General features: G+C 40.3%; 1 protein-coding gene across 3 annotated transcripts in view; it reads right to left on the reverse strand.

Moving 5' to 3' along the window:
* LOC133554932 (transcriptional regulator QRICH1-like) overlaps positions 1-26,556 on the reverse strand; it is a 28,825-nt gene extending 2,269 nt beyond the window's left edge. The window contains exons 1-11 of one of the 3 annotated variants that reach the window (XM_061904239.1): positions 26,307-26,556; positions 23,416-23,687; positions 23,249-23,344; positions 23,036-23,176; positions 22,179-22,961; positions 12,820-12,991; positions 12,578-12,732; positions 12,380-12,494; positions 12,066-12,174; positions 8,949-9,097; positions 8,778-8,868 (exon numbers count right to left, since the gene is read on the reverse strand). In XM_061904239.1, the coding sequence (XP_061760223.1) occupies positions 8,778-8,868; positions 8,949-9,097; positions 12,066-12,174; positions 12,380-12,494; positions 12,578-12,732; positions 12,820-12,991; positions 22,179-22,961; positions 23,036-23,176; positions 23,249-23,344; positions 23,416-23,670 (2,066 nt within the window). In that variant the 5' untranslated portion in view covers positions 23,671-23,687; positions 26,307-26,556. Of the gene's footprint in view, positions 1-8,777; positions 8,869-8,948; positions 9,098-12,065; positions 12,175-12,379; positions 12,495-12,577; positions 12,733-12,819; positions 12,992-22,178; positions 22,962-23,035; positions 23,177-23,248; positions 23,345-23,415; positions 23,706-26,306 lie in introns of all 3 variants that reach the window. The other 2 variants (XM_061904240.1, XM_061904241.1) reach the window with 2 other exon arrangements.
* Between the last annotated feature and the right edge of the window lie 436 nt (positions 26,557-26,992).

Consider the following 26,992-nt stretch of genomic DNA (forward strand, 5'->3'; position numbering starts at 1 on the left):
GGGCGGTTTTATTCATGTGCCGAAGCTTTCCTCCAGGCTAAGTCTCCTCCAGTGTGTCTCCACCCCGTCAGTCACCATGTAGTGTTCCACGCTTCCAAATGACGTCTAATGACGGATATAAGTTCAAACTACACGTTACGTTTTATTAGAAATGGCAACAGCGGAGGATTTTAGCATGTATGAGCCAGTCTGCCCCACAACAAGAGGATAGAGAAAATAAGGAACTTATTGACTATAACTTTGGACTACACCTGAATAAAAATGGTGCACTATCGCAAAGCTCTTTGGATAAACCTACTCCATATATAATGGAGTTATTTGCTGACGTAACTAAGGCAAAATAGGTCACAATCGCCTCAAATTTCAAACGACTCATTTGGAGCAAGTTTGAAAGATGGCAAGATTGTTCTTTAAATGTCTCCGCCATGCCTCAATTATTTGATTTAAAATTTTCAGGACTTGTAGTGATCCAAAATACACCAACAGTTAAAAAAGATGATTTTGCATAATAGGACCTCGTTAACAAAGTAAATGAATAAAACAAGCAGAAAAACATTTGCAACTTGAACCAATTTCCATGAGTGATTCTCAATACACAGAAAAAAGGGCATTTTTAATGATCCTACTAGTATCTTTGAACATGTTCTAAAAATGTAAACCTGGGTCACTAGTCAACCTTATGAGCGCCTTTCTTTACAAAAAAGCTATGGTTTCGGCTTGGTTTGAGCAAAATTTGCAACAATATTGCTTATTTTGTAGTTTATCAGAAACATTAATCGTTCATCTATGTATTTACTTTTCGGGAACAAATAGGTCTTGATTTAATAAAGGTTTGCATGTACTAAAATACGAGCAAACCTAATCTACTAAACGTGTATAAAGTGGATGGCGTCTGTTAAGTCAGCATCTCGGTCTTCATTATGATGCAGAATATATGCTGATCATTAAAACGCCCACATTACTGGAAGATGAATATGCAAATTTTATTATTTAACACGCATCACCGTTTTATGAACACTATTTTGCTTTTTATTTAGCAAGAACATGCAAACTAACAATTCCACACACGGCTGCAGGATCAGTGATAGTGGAGCACACACAGACGATGGACAGAAAATAATTATCCATCATACGTGTGTGTCAACATTTTGGACGATCAGAAATAAAAAAATATATAAATTACATAACTATTCAGCAATTTCCTTTTATAATTTTATAGCAGGGTTGGACAATTAATCTAATTTTAACTTTGATTACGGTTAATCACGATGATGAAAATGTAATTTTTTTTAAATAAATTAATGTGGCGCAAAGCGTACATGCAAATTCTGGAGCTTGTAACAAAGCAAATGAGTGGAAAAAAAAGCTTGTCTACTAGAAGTTTTGGTTTTCAACGCCATGGTTGCTACTTTTTATTTGACAGTACTAGTATGCCTAATCAATAATTACTGAACTCAGTAAAAGAAGTAACCATGGCCAGAGTCATATAATTGGCCAATAAAACGAAATCAGCTGTTAGATGCAGAATATTATGGAAATGTACATAAATTTGAGTGAAATGCTGTCATTGTGAGGAGAAAAAAACCTTGGTTTGGGAAAATCTGTCCGTGACCGCTCATTTTCTCCGGCACAGTTAACCGGTACGTGCTGAACTAAAAATGTCTACACGGTAGGGATGGGCGATTATATGATCGTGATCTTTAATTGCGATTAATTTAAATTTGATCATGGTGATCAGCTGTTAGCCTATTTCCTTGATGATAGGGGGAAGTTACCGCAGTAGTAAACAGTAGGGAAGCAATAATGCTTGGCATAATCCTGAACGGAACAATCCACATTTATTGACGGTGATCCTGTGCTTGTCTGTGAATGCGTACGTTTGTGTGTGCATGACCATCTCGTTCCACCACCGCGAAAGCCAGTCTTCTCACAACGTAAATAATGTTCAATCGCTGGAAGTGCAGCCCAAATGAACAAAATAAAGAAATATGACTAACAATACTATGTTGAAACAATTTTCAAAAAGAGCAACGACTTTCGTTTCAACATCTACTGCAGCTCACCAGTAATCCTGCTCCAAATGCGGACTTGCAGGCACTCAGAGAACGTCTATGTCAGGGGAGTCTCATTTTAGATCGGGGGCCACATGGATGAAAATCTAATCCCAAATGGGCTGCCCGCACCTTAATCTAATCCCAAATGGGCTGGATTGGTAAAATCCCTGCACGATAATTTAAAAATACAGACACCTTCAGGTTGTTTTCTGTGTTTAAAAATAGAAGGAGCACATTCTGAAAATGTACAAATAGTAATGTTTTGTTTTTTTTACACCTACATGTTGCGGTTAATAGCATTCTATCTTTATTTGTCGTTATTTATATTTTCTGAATGAATGATGTGATGATGTTCATCAGTCAACTCAATGGGGTTTATTTTCAATCAATCAAGATAAAATTATATCAAAATCAAATTACAGTATGCCATGTGAGTAGTTTGATAATTTTCCTCAATTGATGTACTAACATCATGTGGTTTATTTTGTACATATGTACCATCATCTACAGCAGGGGTCGGCAACCTTTACCACTCAAAGAGCCATTTTGACCCGTTTCACAAAATAAAGAAAACTATGGGAGCCACTCTTTTGAAATTTAAAATGAAATAACACAGCGTACAAGTTTTTCTTTTTTTGCTTTGTGCTAGGTATTAACCAGGAGTCTCAGACATGCTGCCCGCACCTTAATATGAAAATGTAATATTAGTGCGGCCCGCAAGTTTTATTTAATGCCGCTTGACAACATCACATTTGCCAACCATTTCAATTTTTCCGGGAGACTACAGAGTTTCAGAGCAACCATTTTCTCGACTGTCTGCTGGTTTTTCACCCAAAATTCACCCAAACAACAATAATAAGGGCGTGCTATGATGACAATGCGTTTAGAGCCCTCTACAACCTTAAACAGCTTACCAGCCCATTCGCATGTTGTATGAGGCTTCTGCAGACACATAAGCGACTTATTGTTTATATCACAACACTGAGGGTTGTGATATAAACAACTTTAGCACTCTTACTAATATGCGCCACACTGTGAAACCACACCAAACAAGAATGACAAACACATTTCGGGAGAACATCCGCACTGTAACACAACATAAACACCATAACAAATACCCAGAATCCCATGTATCTCGGAGTCTTCCGGGCTACATTATACACCCCTGCCCACCTCAACCGACGCACAGAGAGGGGGGTGTATAATGTAGCCCGGAAGAGTTAGGGATGCATGGGATTCTGGGTATTTGTTCTGTTGTGTTTATGTTGTGTTACAGTGCGGATGTTCTCCCGAAATGTGTTTTTAATTCTTGTTTGGTGTGGGTTCAAAGTGTGGCGCATATTAATAAGAGTCTTACAGTTGTTTATATCACAACCCTTAGTGTAAACTTTATGGCTGTTGAACAAGTATGCCTTGCAGTCGCTTGTGCGTTGAGTCAGCAGCCGTACACTATATGTGGCCGGCCGGCACTCAGATAGCATAGTATTAAAGCGGACGCGATGACATGGTCGAAAGGATGTTTAAGGCATTGCCATCACGGCCAGCCCTAAATATTGTTGTCAGGGTGAAAATCTGAGAATGTTTTCCTGGGAAGATTTCTGGAAGAGGCACTGAAATCCGGAAAACCTCCCGTAAAAATGTGGGGATCGGCAAGTATGCAGCTGAGCCACATCAGAGTGATCTAAGAGCCGCATGCGGCTCCGGAGCCGCGGGTTGCCTACCCCTGTTCTACAGAGATACAAAGAATTGCTATTGCAACATCCAGTAGATACATGTAGAAGAGCTGTTTCTTTCATTCAAAAATTTCAGGCTAATTTGTATACTTAGCAAACTCATCCCGCAGGCCGGATAAAACCTGTTCGCGGGCCTGATCTGGCCCACGGGCCGTGCCTTTGTCACCCCTGGTCTATGTGATCGTATTGGTCCCGACTAGGAGAATCAACACACCCACTAATTTAATCAGAAAAGGCATTTTTATATCTATTTTTTTTTTCAATCAGACTTTCGTGTGTCTGCAAAGATTCCATTCCTCTGATGTAACATGTACAATAAAAAATGTGTCCCTGGTGTTGGAGTAACAAGCTACTACCGGTATACTACCGGTATATAAAAAAAAAAAAATTGTTCCTGACAATCATTAAAATTGTTTTATGTGTTGGTATACATTGTTTTACAGTACCTCAAAAACAAGCTGCATTTTAATATTTTTCATTCAAAATAAGATACAGAATTTGAGTTTTAAAAACTACAATGTGGGTCACCGCTTGCCAAAGCACAGGTGAGAAGCACTGATGTATACAAATAATCAAAGAATACAAATAATTATTTACCATCTGAAAGTGTTGTTTAGTAAATGTTAACTTCAAATAAAAGTCATAGTATTCACTAAACCATTATACTTTTTTTACTGCAGAATGTTTGTGATGACAAGCACAAAAAAAACAAAAGAACGTTGAGAGGAAAAACAGTTGTTCTCTTTACTCCCACAAAACGTACCAAATACCTCAATCAAACATGGTGGAAATGTATGTTACAAGGTACTGCAGTAGTAAACACTAGGGATGCAATATTCGGTACAATCTGCTTTATTTTTTTTTTTTAAATAAAGAAGAGAGAGTTATTAATCGAGATCGGATTATAAGAAATAATTAATCGTGATAATTTATTTTGTCACAGCCCTACGACGCGGCCACTTGAAACAGCGACTAAACTATGAAGCTAAAGGTAGCAAGAACAACCCATACACCTACAACACATCTCATTTGCTCATGTTGTTGTGAACAACATCATGGTTGTAACAACAATATAAAACAGTTGTCGTAACTTGAGTCGCTCTCTTTGTTCCACAAGAACCTCAAGTTGCCCCTTTACTCATAAAACTGAAAACCGCAACTAAACCCACTTCTTCCCTTACAATAATAGCACGGTGTGCTACATTCGGTTTGACTGCGCTAACAAAATAACACTTTTAAAAAAGTATGTTACACATGCATAATGTACTTAAAGCACTTACTAATACATTTAAACATAGGCCTGGGCCGATATTCGATAAGTCAATTAACCAACGATAAATGACAATTAAGTTGGTAAGTTTTCCAGCATCGATAAATCGCCATGTGCATGCTTCAAGAGCAACTGCTTTAGTGATCGCTCTCCACATTGTGCTTCTTTCCCATCATACATTGCATTATCACAAATACCTTGTGTGAATAATTCCACCATCGTAAGGTGATTTTTAGCCTGTAGTTTGCTTGTTGTAGCATCTTGTTTGCCTTGCAAAGAATTGTATTTCCCGCACTCAGCTGTGGCTTAGGTTTCAGATGCTGGATCAAGTTTGTTGTGTAGATGCCTTTTTGAAACAAACTTTGCTCCATGTAATTATTTGTTCTACACCTGTTGCCGCAAAACCAAAGCACTGACAACACTTGTCTTTTATTTTTTTAAACAAAGGTCTCGTTGTCGCTAGCATTAGCCATGTTTTGCTATTTAAGCCGCTAAGAAAGTAAGGAGACGACGCAAGTTATGGAAGCTCCTCAGGGGCAAAAAGTATGCAGGAGCAAGAGGAGAATTGTTTCTCTTTTTTTTCATTTTTAAATTATCGAAAAAAAACTTGAATATAGCAATAAAATCGATATCGCCCAGGCCTAGAAGCCATAATCAAAATCGAAAACAAAACTCTATTAATTTTCCAGCCCTACCTGAAACATGATATTGCTACCAAACAGAATGTTGCAAAGTGTAGTGAAATTGCACAAATAACACCAATCATTCCTCATTTTCTTCCGTAATTACAATGAATCCAAAGGCTATGTAATGCATGCTTTGTCTTACTTCATAGTCTTTTTATTGTGGTTATTCAAACATTTTGTTTTCCTTGCTGCTGACAACTCTAACTTTGTTTATTTTAATTCCTGTTACAAACTGTTCCTTCTCTCTCTATAATTTCATGTCAAGTCATTATTAAATGGCCCTGATATGTCAAAAGGCATTAATAAATAATGTTCTTTTCGAATACCTTTATAATTCATAACTGTAGTTTAGCCGGGATATGCCCATTCAAAATTAGATTTACAACCCTGAAAAATTGTTATCGTTTTCATTTCGATGCCCTGCCCTCTACCGTTTGAACAGTTAGAAAGTCTGAGAGTGTGTAACATCCAGGTTGCCAGTTACGCACCGCCCTCTTCGTCAAGCTACTGCTACTGGTAAAATTACTGAACATGTCAGACCTCAGTAAATCTAAAAGGCGTTGTTACGATTCTCAAACTTAATCAGGACAAATCCAGTATCAAAACTAAGTTTTGTATCAGAGATGCCTTTGAAAGATGGAGACAACTGAAAACGGAGAACATTTTTTAATCTGACGCCAAACTTGCTAATTTCCTCCTTGATAGGTAAGTACCGGTAAGGCATTTATGTTTTCTTATTACCTGTAATAAATGGAAATGGGGCATTTTGTATGTAAACTATATTGTCCAATACAGTCTATGATCTTGTATAACACAGCCAGTTTGTTCGTGCAACGAATGCTTATACAGTAATGCTCAGCTCCTAGTGTAAAGCTTCATTAGCATGCTAGCTCGGTCAATGACACATCTACATACAGGCTAACGGTGGTAATTTATACCCGTTAGCCTGTATGTCGATGTGTCATCCAACTGACAGTGCAAATAACATTTTTGACAAATAAAACCTACGTGGATATGGGTACTGTCAGTGCCTATTTCGTTCTTAATATGCTGATACCCTGAGGAAATGCGTTACAACATTAGCACGGCTAATTGCGGTTTCTGGTACTGTATGTTCATGGGATAGTATTTACTTGGCACAATACAATGCATTACATGTACGGTAATGAGTTTGTACTTTGTGTATTAACATGGTAGTAAGCCATATGGCTTATGCGTAACGTGTTTTTTGCCGTAACGTGGGTTGGCTTATAGAATTGCACTCTGCACTGAAAGATGGTGATGTACGTACATGGGAGAGAATGCAGTGCATCAGGTTGGATGCAACATAGAGTTATGCTGACCGAAATGTGGCAGTCATTTTACTGTTGGCCTTGGCTTTCCCTCAAAGTAGGCCTATGTGATATATAATTTTATATAATTATTTCGAAGGTGGTCTGTGCGGTCAAACTATATTTTAGCAGGGTAATGACAACAATCTGTCCAGACTCCCGATGAAAATATTAGTGCTTAACTTTACAAATACATTTGGCTAATCAACATCAGTAAAATGCGGCATAATAACATAGTAAACCATCTTGCAAGAAGCATAAACAAGAGAACCTACAGCGTAGGACTCTTCAATTGCCATTTGAAGTTCTTTGGAGCAGGATTCGGATGCTTATCTTGCAACCTCAGTCATGGATAGTGGGGAGGGGACTACAGAATTTTGAGCGTGATTGCAGCACCATTTCTGACCACATTCTTACATCTAGCACCTTTAACTGAAACCCACTACTACTGACCACGTAGTCTGATAGTTTATATATAAATGATGAAATATTAACATTGCAACACATGCAAATACAGCCTTTTTAGTTTACTAAATTGCAATTTTAAAGTTCCTACGAAGTGTGGTGTTGAAAACGTCGCGGTATGATGACTCGTTTGATGACGCGTGCGTTTGACGTCTCGGGTTGTAGCGGACATTATTTTCCAGCCTGATCCAAGCTATAAGTAGTCAGCTTTAATCACAATTACACAGTATTCTGGACATCTGTGTTGCTGAATCTTTTGCAATTTGTTCAATTAATAATGGAGAAGTCAAAGTAGAAAGATGGATGTGGGAAGCTTTTAGCCTTTAGCCACACAAACACACGGTGTTTCCTTGTTTAAAATTCCCGGAGGTGAAGCTTTACTATTAATCAGAGTGGTCAAGCGAACATGGATCCCGACTACATGTTAACCTGCAGTTTTTGGTGAGAAAATTGTGATAATAAGTCACCTCTTACCGAAGATCAGCAGACCTTCTGTCCTGCTGCAGCTGCCGTGACTTTCCTCAGAGACTCTGGCGTCAACACACCCGTGGCCACACCCCTCCGACTATCAGGTACTATTTAACTCACTAAAACACTCGCAACACAATAGGCAGATAAGCGATTTCTCAGATTTATCCTAGTAAATGTGTCTAAAAACATCTGAATCGCTCCCACTGCAATCGCCTTTTTTTTTATAACTTTTATTTATTTATTTTTTCTAGTCCTTCACTCTAAATTTCCTCATCCACGATACTTTCATCCTCGCTCAAATCAATGGGGAAAATGTCGCTTTCTCGGTCCGAATAGCTCTAGCTGCTGCTGGCTATGATTGTAAACAATGTGAGGATGCGAGGAGCCCTACAACCCGTGACATCACGCGCACATCGTCTGCTACTTTCGGTAAAGGTAAGGCTTTTTTATTAGCGACCAAAAGTTGCGAACTTTATCGTTAATGTTCTCTACTAAATCCTTTCAGCAAAACTATGGCAATATCGCGAAATGATCAAGTATGACACATAGAATGGACCTGCTATCCCCGTTTAAATAAGAAAATCTCTTTTCAGTAGGCCTTTAAGTGTGTACTCAAATCTAAATGTATTCAATAGTACGTTATAATTTGTAGTAAGTGAACCGCAAAGTGGAGAGGGAACCGTAATGGAAGCTTTTAGGTCACTGATGAAGTAATGTTTTATTAAATATAAACAAAAAAAACACCATGTGAATTATGAATTATTTACCATTTGAAGAGGTAGAAATCATACAGCTTGATGGGACATCGCAGAGGATTTTCCGGGTCCTCTAGCTGCTCAGAGTACATATCATCTGTAACTAAACAAACCAGAAAAAAGCTATTTCTCTTTTTTAAAAACAACATCTGATGACCTTTAGTGTAGGCGGTGCAGTCTTACCTTTCTGTCCAATGAAGCGTTCTGTTGCCTTTAGATATCTGATACTGGTGCTCTTGTCTTTGGGATTGTTGGGACTTTTTCGCGTGTGTCGTAACACTTTAGAAAAAGCAATTTTTAGATGCTGATTAACTGTCTTCAGATGAAAATATCTGAAAAAACAAAAACAGTGGTCATTTGCAAAACATTTTTCATTATAATGGAACAAACCTGGTTAAATAAAAGGATAAATACGAGGGCTGTCAAACGGTTAAAATACTAAATCGCAACTAATCGCAGTTGTTCTTAGTTAAGTAAAAATAAATAGCGAATAATTACAGATAGATTTGTCCATGAATGTTCTCATTCATCCAGCTCATTGTAAACTCAGGGCATTCAATCGTTCGGAACTGGACTGTTTGGTTTGTCTTAGAAAATGTTTTGCCTTTCATCTGAGTAGGCTTCATCAGTTCATGCTCATAGACTTAGATTTGTCAGATCTACTCGAAGTGCCTGGTGCCAAAACCCCAAATATTTACACTCCAAAAACCAGGACGGTGTGCCTGGGCAAGGATGGTTTTGCCCTGTTGTAGTGAGAAAAACACCTGTTGAAATGCAAACAAACAATCCTACTGTCAAAGCTAAGCACCTCAAGGATAACCGGCAGGTGCAGTTCCTTGTTTGTGTGACTTTGGTTCTGTTATGTTGTGTAAGTCGGGCTTTGCTTGTGAAATGCATCACCTTTTCACAGACCTCTTCAGGCAAGATATTTTGCAATTTGGGGAGTAATTCATAAGATTGTACTCTGAGGCTTTCAATTGTAAAATTGATTTGTCTTACACTCCCAAAGATAAACAGCACTCCTTTGACAACGAAAATGTACAGATTCTAGATAGGGAGGACGGATGGTACAAAAGAAGAGTGAGGGAGGCCATCTATGTCAAGGTTCAAAAACGATCCCCACAACACTGTCTTTTCAACCGTCCTTAAAAGACTCTGTAATTTTGCCTCCAACAAATAGCAGGAGTCTCTGTGACAAGAATGCATTTGTTTACAACTGAATGGAATGCTAACGTGGGTGATTCCAACAATTTTGGACTGGTAGTCGTCGATCCACAGCAATCGTTCTGTCACACAATACCTCAATGCTAACAAGGGGAAATCACACCAATGACTATCGTAAACTTGGAAAGGAGGATTGTTTGTTTACATTTCAACAGTTGTTTTTCTCACTATGATTGGGCGAAACCATTGTTGCCCAGGGACATCCTCCTCTTTTTTGGAGTATAAATAGTTGGGGTTTTGGCACCAGCTGCTAGACTCAATCTGACCAATCTCCATCTGTGAACACGAAATGATGAAGCCTGATGAGGCATTGGCACCAGCCACGAGACCAGATCTGACCAATCTTAGTCTAAGACTACATCCGACCAATCTTAAGTCTCTGTGCTTGAATTGTCAAAGCCTACTCGGATGGGTGGTGAAAAGTATTCTAAGACAAACCTAACAGTCCAGTTGCGATTGCTTGAATGCCTTAAGATCACAGATGGATATAATTTTTCGTCATTTAAAAGTATACTATAGACACATACGTTTGAAGTTTTTCCATAACTGGACAATTAGTTTGCTTTAATTAAATGTTTTTAAACATTGTGCTTTTTTAAACAGCTTAGCACAATAAGGACATAAAATATTTTTAATGAAAACAAAATAAAAATACCTGCAGTGCATTGTTGTCTTGCCAAATTTTGTTGGAATACAGAATATGTATTCCTGCTGTAGGAGCACTTGCATTTAGGGGAGGAGTTACAGCATTTTTAGACACTGGTTTCACGCATTAAGCCCTTTGAGACACTAGTGATTTAGGGCTATATAAGTAAACATTGATTGATTGATTGATTGATTAATAACAAAAATGTGGATTGTACCGATCGTGGTTTGATTGTCAAAGATGTTTGGTAATGTAATAAGTGATATTTCTACCTGAATACATCTTCTGATATTCTTTATATTATGTGCTGTACAAGTTTACAGTATCCATATTTCGGCATGACAATGTTTGACTTTCTCCGTTTATTAATAAAATGTCATATTCAGTCTGCTAAACATTCTGTAAATGCGGGATATATATCAGAACAGGTTAAAAAAATAATATACATTTTGCTTTTTTTCAACAGAAAACATTTATTCAGGCAGAAATATCAGAGATTACATTACAAAATTATTTAACAAAAGAATGATCGTAATACGGGACAATTTTTCATTTTGTTAAGTAGTTAGACCAGATGTGCGGCATAGCGCTATCATTGTGAAGCCGGGAGTGTATCATTGGTATGAGAAGAGGTGTCTTGACATGTTTTGACAAAAGTCTTTTACTCTAGATATCCAGCTTACCATCTTTTTTATGCTGAGCTTTTATTACATCCTACTAATAAATGATAAATGGGTTGTACTTGTATAGCGCTTTTCTACCTTAAAAGGTACTCAAAGCGCTTTGACACTACTTCCACATTTACCCATTCACACACATTCACACACTGATGGAGGGAGCTGCCATGCAAGGCGCTAACCAGCACCCATCAGGAGCAAGGGTGAAGTGTCTTGCTCAGGACACAACGGACATGACGAGGTTGGTACTAGGTGGGGATTGAACCAGGGACCCTCGGGTTGCGCACGGCCACTCTTCCACTGCGCCACGCCGTCCCTACTAAAGCAGCTCTTGTAACAATGTACATGTTATGTTCTCAATGCACTCAACAGTAATATAAACAAGGACGTGAAAATTATCCTCTCTACAAGCAGCAAAGCATTCCACCAGGCGTTCGCTCCTATGTCGTCGTCTCACAGCGATCGAAGTTAAAATGGTCTTATCTTGTCGGGAGAACGACTTGCCATCGCTTTGGATCTGAGAGTTCCATAATGTCCCCTTTCTTTGTGCATTTCTACTTGCTATTTTTGAGCTTAAGGCTCAACAGTAACTGAATGCCATTACATTACGGAATGGAAAGAGGATCAAAAAGGAGTCACGTGCGCAAATAAAAATGAGTGCCGTTTAAGAAACTTATAGTTAGCGCATTAACTTTGACAGCCCTAAAAAATACATTTTAAATATATTATCTAAAGAAGACTATTACAACTCACTTTGTGTTGAAAAACATTAGAGTTGTGAGCAGCGTTGAGGGGGAATGCGCCCCAAGTTGTTTACATTCCCACAACATCTCCTCTGTCACGTGACTGGGAATAATATAACCTGGTGGTAGAGCACACTATGAGGATACAGTGTGCAGGTATTTAAGGAGGTGGAGGCACATACAGAGTTACACAATGGCTTAGAAATAGATGCTTAAGAAGATTGCACAATATGTAGAATCAAAGATGTCCAGCCATGATGGGACTCTTAGATCTACTTCAGTTTTAGTATTATGTTAATCAAAAATCCACATTGTTGTTCTCACCGAGTGGATGAACAGTTGGCCCCCAGGGTTGGAGAACCTTGTGCAAACTTTGAGCAAAACGAGTGTAGTATTGGTCTGAGAAGATGTCATCCACACGACTATTATCAAACAAATACTGCAAGAAAAAAAAAAGAGCAAGGCTATAATTGGGGTCAATACATATAGATTTAAACATATTTTATGTTATAGAAATCTTACTTTTTGCATACACAGAAATACATAGTAAAGAACATCCGCGTCATAAGGATCTCCTTCCAGCCCCCGGGCCTCTGTGGTCATTAGTGAGAGACCCATGCAAAGCTCAGCTACAGCACACGACACTAAGTCCTCCTGAAAGCGCAGTGCCTGCCGTCCTAAAACATACAGACATAAATCTTGATTATTGGGTTAAAACAAAATAACAACCAAATACAGAAATAACAATACACATGTGTACTTACGACCAATTGGAGCCAATTTATGTTGATCAGATTTGTCCAATTCAGCATTTTTCCGCTGAGCCCAGGCACGCCACACATCCAGCCCCTCCTCTGGTTTAAGAGTGGCTGGAAGCAAAAGCTCCTGAACCTGCACTTGCTGTGGAACTTGGCCATCTACTTCTGCAATTACTGTCTGACCATGCAATGTGAACAAGAAGACATTTTGTTATCCCAATTAATTCCAAGTGCCACTCACACATCCATGCTTAGATTTATTCAAACAGAATACTTCTATTAGTACTACAAATCGACCAATATGTATTTTTAGGGCCGATACCAATTATTAATGGGGAAGGAGGCTGATAACCGATATTTGGAGCTGATATTCATTTACAGTAAAAATTACACATTATTATCAAAATGCATGCTCATTTAAAGAACAAGTAAATAAAAAAAAAAAAAATAAGTGCAGGGAGTTCCTTGATACAGTTCTATTTCTTACTGTATAAAATTAAGTAGTTTATTAATTGAATAGTTCCTCAAATGGGATCTGCACTTTTTTTTTTTTTTTTTTTAAGAATTTTGCCAATTGTTCACAATCATGAGATACAAGAAGACAAAAGGTTTCGTTTTTTCCGCTTTCTAACATATATACAAACGGCTCGTTCCAGGTGGCAAACAATGCAGCTAATGGGAGCAATCAGTTCTACATGTAAATCCTTTTAAAAATGCATTCAAAAACCATCAACAACACTTTATTACATTCCGTAACCCGTATAATGACCAAGCTGTAGGGACATTGTTATTTTAAGAGCTAGCACTGAGGAACAATTTATCTAGCGTAGTAACACAGCAAGAGATGAGCTAGCTTCTACAACAACACGAAACGCGTTTGGGTTTGTAATGCACAACACTGCGATATGACACAAATTTGTATGGACTGAATAAGATGAACAATCATATTACAGTATCTGTAAAGCATAAGCCAATATTTCATATTTTGTTTGGACACAAGTAAGCTAGCCAGACAGCGTATGTACTGTAGTTGTAATAACACGCATGGCGTGCTGCGTGTATCATGATTGATATTAAAGTTACTCACTTAATGGACAGCTGTTTGTCTGGTCCAGCTGGCCAGGGAAGTTTCCTGTGTTTCGGTAAGCAATGCATTTAAGTCGAAATAGCTTGGCTCCAAGTTCCATATTTATAGCGTCAATATCGCTTTCATCCCCCTCTCTCTGCTTCCATCTGCTCTAATGTCTCACTTTACTTTCTTGCTCGCTTCTATAAGCAGCAGTACTTTTTAGCTTCAAAAGTATAAGGTTGTAAATCCTCATTTGTCTTTGTGTGTACCTCCTGCTTCAAATAAGGCATAATGCTGTTGCTTTTTGTTTGATAGTCCCTTGCCATCCGCTGCATGGTCAAGATGGAGACTATTAATAATAATAAAAAAAAAAAATAATAATAATAATAACACATTTTATATGGTATAGCGCTTTTCTGAGCACGTAGAGACGCTTTACAGGATAAAAAAAAAATGTTTAAATAGAAAACACTTTAAAGTAATAATATAAATAACCTATTGAGGTTAGTGAAGAGTCCAGCACTGTGCACTTACCATTCTAACCATTTTGAGTGCAATATTCAGGCATTGTCACCACACTGACAATACGGCTCCAACGGTTAATCGTTAATTGATTAAATCGATGAGAACATTTTTTCGATTCAGTTGCTTTGTTTTATCATTTCACTAATGACAACTGATAAAATCCAGATTGCATGGTGAGCCCGAAACTTTAAATACACAGACATAATTATCTGCAAGGCCTCTGAAATATACCACACATTAGAGCGGTGGTGTGTGGGGGCTGTGATCTGTGTGGAGGCAAACAGCAGATATTTCAGCGTTTTTTGTGGGCAGGTTTGTTAACGCACAACTGTTAAAAGTGCAATTTCAATGTTGTTGATGTGTGTTTATTAGAAAATAAGAATGAAGGCTATGGCAAACATTTTAGGGGAACTGCACTTTTTTTCAAATTTGCCTATCTTTCACAATCAATATGAAAGACAGGACGACGGAAGCGATTTTTTTTAACGCATTCTAAATATTAAATAAACATAGATAAATCTCCACTGACAGCGGACCCAACGGGAGCTCCACTATTCCACCCATAAAATCTGATTACCGTGGTGGAAGACTTTGCGTGTCCCAATGAAGCTGGGAGGTATGTTGTCCAGGGTTTCTATGCCGCTGTTAGGGTCTCCCATAACAAACAGGTCCTAGTTATGTTAAAATACTGAACAGATGTATCCCTTATCCCAATAAACATCTGTTCAGTATTTTAACATAAAAATGTTTGATTGTGGGGCATTAAAAGCCACAAAATGCAATGGGTCCACCAGACCCACAAACACTGGCTGAGTAACAATATGAACGCTGCATGGAAAATTTCTCTGCCAATTTCTGCATCCCACAGGGATTCTTCTTTTGTGTTTCTGCACCTGAGGTTCCCACACAAGGTTGCAACATTGTTTGTCAACACTGTCGCCAGGACGCCAAGATGACCAAACGCATTTTCTTTCGCTCCCGCTCGGGAATACAATCAACTGCTCAGATGATCCCACACTTCCTCATTTTTCAACTGTGGATCACGGATTTACATTTTGAAACCACCACAGACACAATACCCTCTTGAAAGTGAGAGTTGTAAACGCAAAATGGACAATCACTGCGATTTCTACCTCCTCTGTAATTATTCGGCGGAGCACCTGAGCTTCGGAGGTAAGGTGATCCACTCATGCCTCACGGCGGATCGGAACAGAAGAAACAAGCCCCTGACTGATAGGATAGACTGAAGATATACAATTTTTCTGTTATTTCTACTCTCAGGAGACATTGAACTAAACTCTGGACCAATAACCACCCGGTTAATGTTGTCTCACCTGGCGAAGCCTAGCAATGTTGTTGCTAACGACGCCAAGGAAGCTAGCGTAGCTGCGGGACCTCGTCGGAGATATGCAAAAAACATTAGCTCGCCACCTACACCAGCTCTCACTTGTTCATCACCACACAAGCTCACCTGCGTTCCAGCGGTCGGCGGCATGACGGAGGACTTCACCCCGATCATCGGTGCAGTTGGCGGCCCGTAGACGGAGGAAGACAGCTCAGACACCGGTGAGGACAGCGGCTCGGCAGCGGACAGCGTAATGGCTTTTGACGACACCCTGGCCACCATTGAAGTCAGCAGTGCGGAGGTCCTCCTAACCTCTACTGAAACCCTGAGGGTCATCGCCGCGTCACCTAGACCCCCCACGGCCTACACAGGTTTCGGGGGACTCTTTGTGGATCCCTGGTCATTGTTCTCAACCTCACCAAAACCCGCAAAAACCACGTCAACCCCCACCACTCTTACCTGGCCCCTCTTCAACCACGCCCCTCCCCCATCACCTGGACGACGAACAATGGGCCTCTCTCCCCTTCCCTGAAGTCTTGCCACAGAAACTTCAACCAACATCCCTCCATCTTCTGGACAGTACCTCTCCCCAAAGGACTCTGATGTTCTTTTTGGTTCCGGTGGGCTACACATCATCAATCTTAATGTGAACAGCCTCTCTGGAAATAAACTCGACCAAATTAGAGAAATGTTCCACAACAATAAGGTAAAATACTTGTGTTTCTCCGAAACTAAATTTGATGAAAGTGTTTCTGGCTCAGAGATAGAGATAGAAAAGTTCTCGGTCATCAGAAAGGACAGGAATAAACATGGTGGTGGTGTTTGTATGTACATTCACCAGGATATTAAATACAAAACTTGCTCTGATCTTAACCACAATGCCCTTGAATCTGTGTGGGCAGAAATCAAATTCACAAACGCTAAACCGGTACTGATAGGGACTGTATACAGACCCCCTAATCAGAGTGATTTCAATGGTGCTCTTGAAGAGTGCTTAGCTGGTGTAGACAACGTGGAGAAAATTATATTACATAAAGTCCGTGACTTCACTATCAAAGTGGGTGACATTTTTATCACCAGGAAAGATGAGATCACCTACCTAGGTTGCATTCTAGAGGCCAACTTTCCTGTGATAAAATGGCAACCAAGGTAATCAAAAAGGTCTACCAAAGAACGAGATTCCTCTACAGAATCTCCTCTCTGGTCAACAAAAGCACCTTGAAGATTCTAGCGGGAACTCTCATTCAACCCTTTTTCGATTAGGCTTGCACCTCCTGGTACCCCAGCACCTCCAAAACCTTCAAATCTAGACTCCAAACATCTCAGAACAAGCTAGTACGGTTACTTTTAGACCTCCACCCCAGATCCCACCTCCCTCCAACCCACTTCTCCAAAGTGGGCTGGCTCAGGGTGGAGGACAGAGTATAACAACTTGCACTGAGCCTAGTCTATAAAATCCGCTACACTTCCCTGATACCGAAGTACATGTCAAACTACTTCCTTTATGTAAATGACCGCCATAACCACAACACCAGGGGGAGCTCCACAAACCACGTTAAACCCAGATTTCGATCTAACAAATGTCTTAACTAATTTTTTTTCTATGCCACATCAATGTGGAATGCACTCCCAACAGGTGTAAAAGTAAGTGTATCTCTATCCTCCTTCAAAAGCGCTCTAAAACAACACCTCCAGGCAACTTCAACCCTTTACTAATACCCTCCTCCATTCACATCCCATCTCCCCGGATTGTAAATGACCTAATGTAAATAATCAAATGTATTTCTAATGTACATACTTGTTCTTATGCTATCTGAACTCACTATGTTCGCTGCTCGCTGTACATATCCTACTAAGTCACACCTACACTGTTTCAATATCCATTTCTCTGCTGATGCAATTGTTGATGACTGAAGTACTGATATAAATAAATAAATAAATAAATAAATGGGTTGTACTTGTATAGCGCTTTTCTACCTTCAAGGTACTCAAAGCGCTTTGACACTACTTCCACATTAACCCATTCACACACTGATGGAGGGAGCTGCCATGCAAGGCGCCAACCAGCACCCACCAGGAGCAAGGGTGAAGTGTCTTGCTCAGGACACAACGGACGTGACGAGGTTGGTTTTAGGTGGGATTTGAACCAGTGACCCTCGGGTTGCGCACGGCTACTCTCCCACTGCGCCAAGCCGTCCCTATATCAACCAAAGCTCCCCATACCACCCCCCGGATTGTAAATAATGTAAACAATTCAATGTATATACTATGATGATTAACCTGTGTGATGACTGTATTATGCTGATAGTATATATTTGTACTAGGGCTGGGCGATATGGCCTTTTTTCAATATCGCGATATTTTTATGCCATATCGCGATATACGATATATATCTCGGTATTTTGCCTTAGCCTTGAATGAAAACTCGATACATATAATGACAGCAGTATGATGATTCTATGTGTCTACATTAAAACATTCTTGTTCATACTGCATTAATATATGCTCATTTTAAACTTTCATGCAGAGAAGGAAATCACAATTAAGTCAATTTACCAAAACTGTATTTATCAAAGTTATTAGCAGGTGAATTTACAAATGATGCTACATATTAGCAGTAATGCTACTTTTGGTAGCAACGCTTGTGCCCCACACTTGACAAATTAAAGTTGTCTATTCGACATATTCCCGCTTGAAGCCGAATAACTGCCAGACGATGGACCCCGTGCTGTTTTTCTTGGGAATTAATTCTTCCTTCATTTGTTACCATATTCGCACCTTCTTTCTCCCGTACCACTCGACTGGGATGAGAATCTGCACCTCCGAGTACGGTAGCATCCCAGCTAACGTTAGCTACGCTGCTACCTCTCTGTTGGGCGAGGGCGTATACATATGTGACGTATGACGTGACAGTTGTGACGTGTGTAAGTTTGTGCGCTTGCTGTCTGTGAGGAGACACAAGAAGGAGTGGGAAGAGCCTGTAGAGTAATGCCCGCAGCTAAAACCAACTGGGTGGGAACGTATACTTGAATAGTACGATATAGTAATTTTCTTTATCTCAGAGACAAACCCGCGATATATCGTGTATATCGATATATCGCCCAGCCCTAATTTGTACCATGAATTGATTTACGTGGACCCCGACTTAAACAAGTTGAAAAACTTATGCGGCTGTTACCATTTAGTGGTCAATTGTACGGAATATGTACTGAACTGTGCAAACTACTAATAAAAGTGTCAATCAATCAAACTCATTTTCTTGCATCATTGACCCTCTGATGTTCTGTGTACCTACACTCTCCTTCTGTCTCGGCTTGTGTGTGTGTCTGTGTGTGTGTGTGTGTGTGTGTGTGTGTGTGTGTGTGTGTGTGTGTGTGTGTGTGTGTGTGTGTGTGTGTGTGTGTGTGTATGCGTGTGTGTGTGTGTTACACAGAACATCAATTTTCAAACTTTTATTAGCCCCAGGTCATCTACATCTATTACATCTTATATGTAATAGAAATGTGTTAGGGGGGGTGGTCATTAAATATTTATTCTGATATATGTTCTTCACAGAAAATGAGCCAAAGTCAGTGAGTCTCAGTTTGAAAAATTAACTAATGGTATCATTTTTCTTTTAAGAAAAAATGAAAAGGGGTCCCACACACCAGAACACCCCTCGATAGCAGGGTACCAGGGGTGGATGAGATCCGCCCGGAGTTCCTATTGGCTTTGTATGCTGTGGGGCTGTTGTGTTTGACAAGACTATGCAGGATTGCATGGACATCGGGGGGGGGGGTTGCCTCTGCATTGGCAAGCTGGGATGATGGTTACTCTATTTAAAGAGGGGAACCGGAGGGTGTGTTCCAATTATCGGGGTATCACGCTCCTCAGCCTTCCCGGTAAAGTCTATTCAAATCTACTAGACAGGAGGCTACGTCAGATAGTCAAACCTCGGATTCAGGAGGAGCATTGTGGTTTTTGTTCTGATCGTGGAACTGTGGACCAACTCTATACTCTCAGGAGGATCCTTGAGGGTGCATGAGTTTGCCCAACCTGTCTACATGTGTTTCGTGGACTTGGAGAAGGCATCCGACTGTGTCCCACGGGAAGTCCTGGGTAGAGTGCTCAGAGAATATGGGGCATCGAAAAGCCTGATTGTGGCGGTCCACTGCCTGTATGATCAGCATCAGAGCTTGGTCCGTTTCCAGTGTGGGTTGGACTCTGTCAGGGCTGCCAACAGAGTCTCAGTGGAGAGACTATGTCTCCCGGCTAGCCTGGCAATGTTGGACGAAGTAGCTGGGGAGAGGAAAGTCTGGGCTTCTCTGCTTAGGTTGCTACCCTCGAGACCCGATTTCAGTTTAGCGGAAAAAGATGAATGGACTTGAATTTTTAACGTGTCTTAATGATATTGTTTTTTATAAGCGCAAACGCAGATTAGATAGATAGGTAATCAATAAAGTACTATCTATTTATAGCAGCGGTGTGATCACTTCTATGTGTGCCTATGTTGACATCATCTGGTGGTCTGCTGTTTCCTCACTTGCTTGCTCCCTCAATGTTTATTGTATATCATAAATCATGCCTGTCACCTGAAAAGTAAATGGTTGAGGATATAATCCGACAAGTTGTGACATTTTGACAGCCATTTAGGATACGGAACTGACAAGAACAACACGAAAAACGGCTGTCTACCCTCCCCCTAGTCCCCTTTTTTCGCAAAGAATGAGAAATGTTTCATCAAAATGGGAATATATGAACATCCTAGCAGTCAGCATCCTAATGACAGCAGACCTCAGGGTTTCCCTTACATGTAAACAGTTGTGGCACACCGCCATTGCAAGAAAGATTACTGCCGCCACACCTTCAAAATAAGTTTTTTCTTTTATCAAGAAAAAACTTTGACCAACACCTGGCAAAAATAAGGAGAGAAAACTGAGGAGAAAGGAATTTTAAGTTAATTAATGCATTTAATGTTTAATTCAGTGTATACTACCCTAAATCTTTTGACATTACTACCGACAAAAACGTCTTACTTTACACTGTGTGCGTCTTTGAACCGCCAGTTGGACATCACTGTGTGGAATGTGCATTTGTCCCTGTGTGTGTGTGTGTGTGTTTTCACTAGGCATTCTAGTTTCCTTCCACATTCCAACTAAGCATTAAAGTTTCCTCCCACATTCCAAAAATATGTATGCTATCTTCATTGGAAACTTCAAATTGTTCATAGATATGATGTTAGCGTGAAGGATTTTATTATATACAGTATATGTGCCTGCGATTGGCCGTGCTAATAATCGTGCTAATAAATTGAGTTAGCTTATCTGTGAGCGAGTCCTTTGTACGTTAGCATTAAGATAGCAGAATTACACCTCAACCTTAATCCTGCAAAAATGTATTGCTTTTTGTAGTTAATTCCATATTATTAATCTAACCCGATTCCTTAATGTATAATGTACTTTTTTTTGTGTGATTAGTTTCACAATGACTTCATTGTTAAGAATCTCAAGAAAACACCTAGTTATTTTTCCCAAATCCAACTCAAAGGAATGTTGAGATATTTGGCAAACTAAATTGCAACATTCAGGGAGGGCAGAATAAAGTGTAGCCTTTTACAATAAGCAGAAACTGAAACTGCATTCAATAAAGAGAACACATTCAACCAAGTCAAATTCCTTGGGTTGAATCTGATTGTGATTCTGATTCAAATGTTGATAAAACATCAAAATACATAAATCAATGCTTAAAACCCATAAAAAAGTTCTTATAAATGTAATTATTGGTATTAACACTAATGTTTTTTTAAATCTAAAAAAAAAAAACATTAATTGAGGCTTTTTAAAGAAAATATATGCATCATTGCAAATCAAAATGATCATGTCATATTAACCACGTCCCTAGCCAAACCCCCACCACCACAGATACAGTGGCAATCTAGGGGAAACACTGACTAAATTAAGTGATGTTGTATTACCTTTGTAGGCTCTCAAAGTCTGCAGTGAGCAGAAAAGTGATGAAAATAAAAAAAGCAAACGTGATGCGTTTTTTAAATTAAATGTGCCATGTATGCATGTTTGGATGTTTTTTATGGGCTCTATACTGACTTTTGATCCAATTTATTTAATATTTTGAAAACATGTAAAAAAATAATCCCTCGTGTCTAAATTGTCTATCATAATGATTGTGAACCTAGGGCAAAATTCCCAAAAAAGTGTAGCTAACCCTTAAAATTGTGTTTAATTCAACCATTTACCCTCAAATACGCATTTAGAGTCTAAGTTGTGTTTTACCTGATTAATCAAAGTAAATGACTTGATTACTAAAATAAACAATAGCAGCAGCCCTACACTGCATTGTTCCGCATACCCCTCAACATGAACACACTTATGTATTTAAAGGACAAAGTGTATGGAAGTGTGCAACGTTAGACATGAAAAGTGGTTGTACCTGGAGCTGCTGTCCGGTCGCATCCTGCACAGATAGTCCCTGTGTGTGCAACACCTGCTGCTGTGGGTCCCAGATGAGGGACTGTGTAGTGTTTGAATAGCCTTGCACAGCAACTGGGATGTGGATATTTCCATTCATTAGCTGGGCAGGAAAGAGTGTGTTTGTAGGCAGCGTATGCACCACTTCTTCTTGGCCTCCCATTCCGCCAGTGCTCGTAATGCTGGAAACAGCCTGAGCTGTCTGACTTTGACTGGAAGAATTTTTCAACTTCTCATTTTCGACCGTGACTTGTGTTGGCATTGCGGTCATGGTCGTCGTATTTGTCCCAGCAAGCTGCACAGTTCCATAGGCTTCCTGGGGGATGGCAATGTGTGTGACCTGTTCCCGACCTCCAGCCCCAGAAGGAGCAGAATAGACAGGAATTGTCCAGGTCTCCCCCGTGGGACTGGTAATAGTGCCTGTAGCACTGTACAGATGGGAGCTGTCCACTGTTAAAAGGTCTGGCCGCAGGGAGACATAACTCTGCTGTTGACCCTGTCCTTGGGGGATTGCTAAAACCGTCGCCACCTGCTGACCAGGCAGGGCATAAGACACAGTGATGGGCATGTCCACCTTGCGTTTCTTGGCTGGCTGAAGGACACCTGTCCCTTGGCATGTGGCACCAGTGGTTGCCAGAGCACTCCTTTCTGCACTGTCCTGTTGATGAACGGGTGAGAGGGCCCCAACTGTTTGAATCTGGATCTGTTGTCCCCCTGCAACAGCTGCCACCAACTGGGCTTGGAGCTAAAACAAAGAAATGGATTAGTTAAATCTGAAGTATAATTGGCAATGGTGCCATGAAAGTTGTGTGCTTGTACCTGTTGGTGTTGCTCCTCCGTAAGATCTCCTGGTTGAATAAGCTGTGCTGTCGTCACACCTTGAAGCTGCTGACTGGAACCAGGGGGCACTTGGAGGACTTGGCCCAACATCTGACCTGCCTGTTGTCCATGAATCTGCACCTGAAATGTAATAATAATATTTGTTTGGTTATTTGATACAACTTTGAGTGACAGAATACATGCAAAACAAACCTGTACAATCTGTTGTTCCGTATTCTGCAGAACAGTTTGCGGTTGAGTTGTTGACTGTTGAATCTGTTGCTGTTGGGGCTGAATTTGCACCTGCACCTGGACCAAAAAGAGGCAGCTCAACTTTTTTACTTTTTTTATAATAAACTAAATGAGTAATAATTCCTTACAGGGCAAGCGAGTTCCAGAAGTGACCCTGCCACTTCAGTGCTGTCTGTATAGATGCAATTAGCTTCTTGCTGATAAACCATGGTCGCTGTAGTTGTTGTAACATCTGTACTTTGCTGACTGAACTCTTGCAGCGCATCCGGACCCTTACTGGCCAACGACTCCAGAAACTCCTTCATACGATGCTGGGGGATGCTCCGAGCTTTCTGTCGCACAAGCTCTTCATAGGAGTTTGCACTATCCAGGGAATTATTCATTGCTGCCTACAGGATCCCTGTTTATAAAGAAGAAGCTATGAAGAGAAGTTTTCAAATGTTGCTAAAACATCTCTATCTATCTATATCTATCTATATCTATATATATATATATATATATCCATCCATCCATCATCTTCCGCTTAACCGAGGTCGGGTCGCGTAGGCAGCAGCCTAAGCAGGAAAGCCCAGACTTCCCGCTCCCCAGCCACTTCGTCTAGCTCTTCCCGGGGGATCCCGAGGCGTTCCCAGGCCAGCTGGGAGACATAGTCTTCCCAACGTGTCCTGGGTCTTCCCCGTGGCCTCCTATCGGTTGGATGTGCCCTTAACACCTCCCTAAGGAGGCGTTCTGGTGGCATACTGACCAGATGCCCGAGCCACCTGATCTGGCTCCTCTCGATGTGGAAGAGCAGCGGCTTTACTTTGAGCTCCTCTCGGATGGCAGAGCTTCTCACTCTAAGGGAGAGTCCCGCCACCCGGCGGAGGAAACTAATTTTGACCGCTTGTACCCGTGATCTTATCCTTTCAGTCATGATCCAAAGCTCATGACCATAGGTGAGGATGGGAACGTAGATCGACCGGTAAATTGAGAGGTTTGCCTTCCGGCTTAGCTCCTTCTTCACCACAACGGATCGGTACATTGTCCGCATTACTGAAGAAGCCGCACCGATCCGGCTGTCGATCTCACGTACCACTCATATATATATATATATATATATATATATATATATATATATATATATATATATATATATATATATACATACACGCACAGGGGCAAAAAAGTATTTAGTCAGCCACCGAGTGTGCAAGTTCTCCCACTTAAAATGATGACAGAGGTCTGTAATTTTCATCAGAGGTACACTTCAACTGTGAGAGACAGAATGTGAAAAAAAATCCAGGAATTCACATTGTAGGAATTTTAAAGAAATTACTTGTAAATTCTGGTGGAAAATTAGTATTAGGTCAACCATTCAAAGCTCTCTCACTGATGGAAGGAGGTTTTGGCTCAAAATCTCACGATACATGGCCCCATTCATTCTTACCTTGACACCGATCAATCGTCCTGTCCCCTTAGCAGAAAAACAGCCCCAAAGCATGATGTTTTCACCCCCATGCTTCACAGTAATTATGGTGTTCTTGGGTTGCAACTCAGTATTCTTCTTCCTCCAAACACGACGAGTTGAGTTTATACCAAAATGAATACATGGATGATACAGCAGAGGATTGGGAGAATGTCATGTGGTCAACTGAAACCAAAATAGAACTTTTTGGTATAAACTCAACTCGTCGTGTTTGGAGGAAGAAGAATACCGAGTTGTATCCCAAGATCACCATACCTACTGTGAAGCATGGGGGTGGAAACATCATACTTTGGGGCTGTTTTACTGCTAAGGGGACAGGACGATTGATCCGTATTAAGGAAAGAATGAGTGGGGCCATGTATCGTGAGATTTTGAGCCATAACCTCCTTCCATCAGTGAGAGCTTTGAATGGTTGACCAAATACTTATTTTCCACCATAATTTACAAATAAATTCTTTAAAATTCCTACAATGTGAATTCCTGGATTTTTTTTCACATTCTGTCTCTCACAGTTGAAGTGTACCTTTGATGATAATTACAGACCTCTGTCATCATTTTAAGTGAGAGAACTCTCACAATCGGTGGCTGACTAAATACTTTTTTGCCCCACTGTGTGTGTGTGTGTATATGTATATATATATATATATATATACACACATATATATGTATATCTATCTATCTATCTATCTATCTATATATATATATATATATATATATCAATCAATCAATCAATCAATGTTTACTTATATAGCCCTAAATCACTAGTGTCTCAAAGGGCTGCACAAACCACCACGACATCCTCGGTAGGCCCACATAAGGGCAAGGAAAACTCACACCCAGTGGGACATCGGTGACAATAATGACCTAGTGGGACGTCGGTGACAATAATGACTATGAGAACCTTAGAGAGGAGGAAAGCAATGGATGTCGAGCGGGTCTAACATGATACTGTGAAAGTTCAATCCACAATGGATCCAATCCAACACAGTCGCAAGAGTCCAGTCCAAAGCGGGTCCAACTCAGCAGAGAGAGTCCCGTTCACAGCGGAGCCACCAGGAAACCATCCCAAGCGGATATATATCAATGCTTAAAACACATAAAACACATACAAAATAACAAAAGACAACACCTAAAATCAAATGCCCTGTATTGTATAACAGATTGCAGCACATTGTTGTTTGGTGTCGTCTCAGACAGATAGTAATACGAACGGGTTAATTCTTACTGCGTGTGGAGACAAGTTGGAAACAAAAGCGCGGTCACTTTCCAAATCGGCCGCCGTGGGGAAACTACGTTTTAATGAACGGCAAGCTCTTTCTTGATGTTATTCTTGCAGAGTAGACAACAAGTTAGCTTAGCCAAATTCATGGCTCACTAGTTTATTAAACATCCTGCCGCATAGGATAAATGGAGCCAGTGACATCTTAATTGCTCAGCTACTACACAGGAAGAGTGTGCTGATGCGACATTAGGGCTTGCAATGCCACAAACCTGCTGCTGTTTTATTTGATCTTCACGACTAACAGGCTAACAACACACAGATGCCATAGCTACCTCTCTTCCTCAACCGTGGCGAGTCTCAGGTCACCCACTTCTTTACCCACACAAAGCGGCGCCTCTTTTCTCGAGAGCACGGACGCAAGTTGTACGTTTGTGTCTCTTTGCCGACTGGGCGCTTTCTTTAAAGTTTTCGTTGGACTGCTAAAGGCAGCTTCTTTTCTTTTTCTTAACCGTTTATATTTCGCTGGGCGCCATCTTACAACACTGGACCAATAGGCACGGGATGTGTAAATCAAATCTCGCGATAACTCCCGCTGTGACGTTTTTTTAAAGATGCCATTACACATGCCTGTTGTGCGAAAATGTAATTCCCTGCCAAAAGTTGATACCCTTTTGGTGGATCTTAGCTTTAAAGATAGATAGTACTTTATTGATACCTTCAGGTGAGTTCCTTCAGGAAAATTAAAATTGCAGCAGCAGTGTAAACTGTACAGCAGGGGTCACCAACCTTTTTGAAACCAAGAGTACTTCGTGTGTACTGATTAAAGCGAAGGGCTACCAGTTTGATACACACTTAAATAAATTGCCAGAAATAGCCAATTTGCTCAATTTACCTTTAATGTATATATATATATATATATATATCCATCCATCCATTTTCTAACGCTTATTCCCTTTTGGGGTCGCTGGCGCCTATCTCAGCTACAATCGGGCGGAAGGCGGGGTACACCCTGGACAAG

This window comes from Nerophis ophidion, linkage group LG06 (genome assembly GCF_033978795.1).
Source record: "Nerophis ophidion isolate RoL-2023_Sa linkage group LG06, RoL_Noph_v1.0, whole genome shotgun sequence".
Lineage (NCBI taxonomy): Eukaryota > Metazoa > Chordata > Actinopteri > Syngnathiformes > Syngnathidae > Nerophis > Nerophis ophidion.